Source organism: Mandrillus leucophaeus, unplaced genomic scaffold, assembly GCF_000951045.1.
Source record: "Mandrillus leucophaeus isolate KB7577 unplaced genomic scaffold, Mleu.le_1.0 Scaffold79, whole genome shotgun sequence".
Lineage (NCBI taxonomy): Eukaryota > Metazoa > Chordata > Mammalia > Primates > Cercopithecidae > Mandrillus > Mandrillus leucophaeus.
The window spans coordinates 1762339-1768358 of record NW_012108585.1 but is presented as its reverse complement, the minus strand read 5'-3'; the positions used below and the strand labels follow the sequence as shown (position 1 = coordinate 1768358).

The following is a 6020-nucleotide window of genomic DNA, read 5'->3' as shown; positions in this document are numbered from 1 at the left end:
CCAAGGTGGGCGGATCACCTGAGGTCAGGAGTTCAAGACCAGCCTGACCAACATGGAGAAACCCCGTCTCTACTAAAAATACAAAATTAGCCGGGCGTGGTGGCGCATGCCTGTAATCCCAGTTACTCTGGAGGCTGAGGCAGGAGAATCGCTTGAACCTGGGAGGCGGAGGTTGCTGTGAGCCAAGATCGCACCACTGCACTCCAGCCTGGGCAACAAGAGCAAAAACTCCGTCTCAAACAAACAAACAAAACCACCAGAAAAAAAAAGTATTTTACACCTATTGCCATGCAATAACATGCTTTTGATACACGAGTATATGTATAAATTATAAGACACAAGATTCTAAAATAGTGGCTGAAGGACCATGCAATCAGGCAGTCATAACAATGACCGATTATTAGTGATAAACACATGCCACACAGAGAAAGGACTATGGACAATAATGGCCTATTTAACCTGCCACTGTGCTGCAGGAACCGCTCACCTGGAGGAGCAGCAGACAAGGGTAGATGGAGCTGCGTTATATGGCGACACTGTGCAACTTGGTCCACACCATCATTGCTCCTCCCATCATTACCACACCACCTGGGAGGACCACCAAAGGGGAGAAGATCAAGAGAGACCGAGGAGAATTACTACCGCTTGGTCTCGATGATCATGTCATCAAAGACTCATTCATTGACTATTCAGCGTATGCTCTGACTAAAATGGGTAAAAGTGATCGAGACACTTGCGTTCCGTTCTGCTTTGCTCACTTAATCCTTAACTTGACTGCCCTTCCCCTGCCTCACTTTTTTCACTTGCAAAACCAGACAAAATGCTAGACATTCTACTCACCATCAGACCCAGGAAAGCCTACAGGGAATCATCACACGGCGTGAAATCAGCTCCGGCTCAGCAGGAAACGTGCCCACCCACGTTTCCCACCTTCACCCTTCAGGCACAAGACCCCACCTTCTGACCACCAGCTCCTGCATGATTTTGCGGAGCCCTCTTGCCCACCCTGGTAGGAAGGAGATACCAGGGATGAGTGCTCCCTGTGACAGCCCTCAACCAGGGACAGGCAGGAGCTGTTATACAGGGACACACGTTCTACCCTGGCTGACTTCCCCAGCAGGTTTGGCTCCAATGGCCACAGCCATAACTGGAGTGATAACCCGCTCTTGACTGGCTGTCTTCCCTTCCTTGTCTCACTTGCCCACTCTCTCATCAGTAGCTCCTTCACGTCACAAGTAATCTACTGGCCCTCGAGTCACCGTTTCAGGGTGGGCTTCCGCAGGAACACAAACTAGGACAACAGGTCTTCTCTGGACAGGACCCCACACTAGACAAAGCTGGGCGGGGCTTAGACCAGAGGGGAAAAAATGCAACTTCTAACATGCAACAACAGCCAAACTGGTTCTCTTAGAAAGAGTCTGAACCTCAAAAAAGCATCCTTCTTGTCCAGAAAGCTTCCTCGCGAAGGAGCTCAGAGGGTCTGAGGGAAGCAGTGCAGCTCGCGAGGGGCATGCTGGCTCTGCAGCGGTGTGCCCTGCATGGTGTGCCCTCCCTTGGCTCTGTGTGAGCCTCCTTTCCTTTGCACAGGGGACTGTGGGTGAGTGGCACAGCCTTCAACAAAAGTGGCTCTGCTCTTTGGCAGTGATCTCTTCTGTGGAACAGCATAAAATGAGCATTGAAAAAACTTCTAGGACGAGCTATGCTCAACAGCTATAAAGAACCAAGCGGTTTCTTATTTAGCACATGAGAGCGTGGGGTTAAAGAGGGAAGAAGATGAGAGCGTGGGGTTGAAGAGGGAAGAAGGAAGAGGAGAAGTCAGGAGAAAGGAGAGGGAATGGGAGGGAGAGGGAGAGAGAGAGAGAGTTAGAAAACATCAGAAATTAAGTGGATAAAAGTAAATGACCACTTCACAACCAACCACTACCTTTCCTCAACCTGGAAAGGAGAATGAAAAGGAGAAAAAAGAGACGCAAAACAAGCATTGATTATATAAATTCGCATGTACAGAGATAAAGATGCACCAGCTTTTCCTTTTTGTTCTGTAAAAACGTCAATGTGTTCTTTATAGCTCAATCCTATGAAAATACTTGTGAGATTGTAATTATGCTTTATATTATTAAAGATAATTATTCCGAGTTATTCTCCATGTCTCAGGACTTTGCTTTGGCTGGTCAGCCTAAAGTGACCTCACAGCAGCACAGTTTGTATCTGAAGTGGGGTTCTTGTAGACAGCGTAGAGCTAGGTCTTATTTTTTGACCCATTATGACAATCAGTCTTTTTTTTTTTTTTTTTTTGAGACCGCCCAGGCTGGAGGGCAGTGGTGTGATCTCGGCTCACTGCAACCTCCACCTCCTGGGTTCAAGCGATTCTATTGCCTCAGCCTCACCAGTAGCTGAGATTACGGGCACGCACTGCCACACCGGGCTAATTTTTGCATTTGTAGTAGAGAGGGGGCTTCACAGGTAGTATGAGTTTCTTATCATAACAACACAATCCTAATTCCTCCCCCCATCCCTTGTAATATTGTTGTCACTCATTTCCCTTATACATAAGTATATATGTGAGGGTACATAATTGAATACATTGTTGCTATTATTTTGAACAGTTATCTGTTAGAGTAAGAATAAGAAAAATAAGTTATTATTTTGCTTTCACTTATTCCTTCTCTGCTTTTTTTTTTTTTTTTTTTTTTTTTTTTGGTTGAGACAGTCTCGCTCTCTCGCTCTGTCGCCCAGGCTGGAGTGCAGTGGCGCGATCTCGGCTCACTGCAACCTCCGCCTCCCGGGTTCCCGCCATTCTCCTGCCTCAGCCTCCCGAGTAGCTGGGACTACAGGCGCCCGCCACCTCGCCCGGCTAGTTTTTTGTATTTTTTTTTTAGTAGAGACGGGGTTTCACTGTGTTAGCCAGGATGGTCTCGATCTCCTGACTTCGTGATCCGCCCGTCTCGGCCTCCCAAAGTGCTGGGATTACAGGCTTCAGCCACCGCGCCCGGCCTCTGCTGTCTTTCTTTACGTAGATCTAAGTTTCTGACCTATAGCATTTTCTTTCTCTCTAAAGAATTTCTTGTAACATTTCTTGCAAGGCAGGTCTACTGGCAACAAATTCCCTGAAGTTTTGTTTGTCTGAAAAAGTCTTTACTCTCCTTTACTTTCAAAGGATAATTGTGCAGGGTTCAGAGTTCTAGGTTGGTGGGTTTTCTCTCTCAACCCTGACGTCTTGCTCCACTCTCTCCTTGCTTGCCTGGTTTCTGAGATAGGTCAGAAGCATTTCTTCTCTTTGCTCCTCTACAGGTAATGTGCCTTTTTCACTCTGGCCCCTTCCAGGATTTTTTCTTTATCTTCGATTTTCTGCAGTGAAAATGATATGCCCAGGTGTAGTTTTTCTGGCATTTGTCCTGATTCTCTGAGATTCCTGGATCTGTGGTTTAGTGTCTGACATTAATTTGGAGAAATCTGTCATTACCATTTCAAGTATTTCTTCTTTCTTCTCCTTCTGGTATTCCCATTACACGTTACACCTTTTGTAGATGTCCCACAGTTCTTGGATATTCTGTTCTGTGTGTGTGTGCGTGTGTGTGGGGGGGTTTCTCTTCGCTTTTCAGATGTGGAGGTTTCTATTGAGATAAGCTTATGCTCAGAGATCCTTTCCTCTGCTGTGTCCAGTCCACAAATCCATCAAAGCCCATCAGCGGCATTCTTCATCTACGTCACTGTGCTTTGCTCTCTGCCACTTCATTTGTTTTTTTTTCCTTAGAATTCCCATCTCCCTGCTTTCATTGCCCACCTGTTCCTGCGTGCTGCCTACTTTATCCATTACATCACATTAATCAGAGTTGGTTTCGATTTCCCGCCTGATAATTCCAGCATCCCTGTTGTCTGTGAGTCTGGTTGTGAAGCTTGCTCTGTCTCTTCAACGTGTGTTATTTGCCTCTTATTTCATTTTATTATTATTATTATTATCATTATTTTTGAGACGGAGTCCCGCTCTGTCGCCAGGCTGCAGTGCAGTGGTGTGATCTCGGCTCACCGCAACCTCCACCTCCCGGGTTCACGCCATTCTCCTGCCTCAGCCTCCAGAGTAGCTGGGACTACAGGCGCCCGCCACCGCGCCCGGCTAATTTTTGTTGTTGTTGCTTTTGTATTTTTAGTAGAGATGGGGTTTCACCATGTTAGCCAGGCTAGTCTCGAACTCCTGACCTCAGGTGATCTGCCCGTCTCAGCCTCCCAAAGTGCTGGGATTACAGGCTTGAGCCACCGTGCCAGGCCCTATTTGCCTTTCAGTATGTCTTATATCTTTTTCTTGATAGCGGCTCTGACTGGGTGAAGGCAAGTGCTGTAAAGAGGCCGTGAGTGTGTGGTGGGAAGGTCTATTCTATAGTCCTACAATCAGGCCTCAGAGTTTCGGTGAGCCTGTGCCCCTCAGCTGGACACTCACAAATGCGTCTCAGTCCTCCCTCCCACGCCCACCTTAAGTGAGCCGGCAGATGGCTAGAGTGGGCTGGCGTGGGGGTTTCCCTTCCCCAGGTCAGTTAGGCGCTGATAAAGCCACAGCGGGGTTAGGGGAGGCGACCTTGTTAGGAAGAGCAGAGTGCTGCGGCCTCTTTCAAAATGGTCCTTTTTCTTCTTCCCACTGCAGGAGGCACGAGGGGATTTTTCTCCATTATTCACTGTGAGAACTCGGGGAAGCTCCAGAAGGTGAGGGAGAGGGGACAACGACGTGGTTCCTGTGGATCTTTAACTTGCCCGCTCTGAGCCTCCGGCACTTTGGCGATGACAGCTCAGGTTTCCCCGCCTCGGCACTGCTCCTGCAGAGGCTGCTGCCCAGGGCTTCCGCTCCGGTACCTTGCGAAGCTGCATTCTCCTGCCGGTTTCTCCAGTTTTGGGGACTGTGGTTTACTCTGAGACCTTATGGATCCAAGGAGACTTGCTTTTTCAGTTTGTTCAGCTTTTTACTTGTTAGGATGGAATAGCAATTTGCAAGCTTCTTCGACAGGAAGCTAGAAGTTCCACACTTAAATTTTATACATACAAATATATACATGTGTACATATATATATGTGTAGGGGTATTGTATATATACACACAAAATGATGACATGTATGATGATGATATGTATTACTGAGAACGTAAAATATAATTACATAGTGATAGCTAGACACACAAGGAATTCACAACTCCCCAAAGAAAATACATCTGGATGACCTGCCTAGCAATTTCCCCGTGAGATAGACGAATGTCTCCGTATTTCATTCCCTGTTCCTGCCCTGAAACAATTTCAATCACTTGACAAATCATTATCATTCATTAATAATGTTTACTGAGTGCCCATATGTGAAAGAAATCCACTATACATTCCACAGATGCATTTCCTCTCCCCACGGGGTTTCCATTTTAATGGGAACAATGTAGAAGATATCTGTCTTCCCTTTATAGATTCTGTTTGCGTTTTTTGTTGTTTCTTGTTCTCTCTCCCTCTCTCTCTCTCTGTCTCTCTCTGGTCCAGAGGAATAATTTCCTGGTTTTATAAACTAAGCTGGATCATTTCACTTCCATGAATCAGGGAATACTTTATGAAGGAATAAGGATTTACAGAGGACTGGGGATAAGAGATGGAGGGAAGCTGAACAGAAGGCAGACGAAACTGGCTGAGCCTCTTCAGAATACAGGACAATCCCTGATGGTGAGTCAGTCTGGATGGGGGAATGGGACACCTTACATGGGGATCAAGAAAGAATCACTGGGGTCAGAAAGAGCACATGTCAAGAAGAGGTCCGACTGATGACAAGCAAATATTGCCCCAGTATTACAATTACAATTCCTGTGGCCCCTCAAAATTACCCTGTCAGTTTGATGGGATAAAATTCTCAGACCTCATTTCATACCACAGACACTGAATCCCTATTCCACAGCTTCGGAAGTTCGAGGAAGTAGACTGTATGTGTGTCTTCCAAAGCGTCTACCAGAAATCAAGGTGTTGGAGAACTTTGTCTTTCTTTTTTTTTTTTTTTTTTTTTTTGAGA

At 46.4% G+C, this 6020-nt stretch overlaps 1 protein-coding gene across 2 annotated transcripts in view; it reads left to right on the top strand.

Annotated features, from left to right (window-relative positions):
* The window catches only part of FBXL14 (F-box and leucine-rich repeat protein 14), a 49755-nt gene extending 44318 nt beyond the window's left edge, over positions 1–5437 (top strand). The window contains exon 2 of one of the 2 annotated variants that reach the window (XM_011967146.1): positions 4637–5437. In XM_011967146.1, coding sequence (XP_011822536.1) covers positions 4637–4699 — 63 coding nt within the window. In that variant the 3' untranslated portion in view covers positions 4700–5437. The remainder of the gene's footprint in view (positions 1–4636) is intronic. The other variant, XM_011967147.1, reaches the window with a different exon arrangement.
* Positions 5438–6020: the final 583 nt, after the last annotated feature.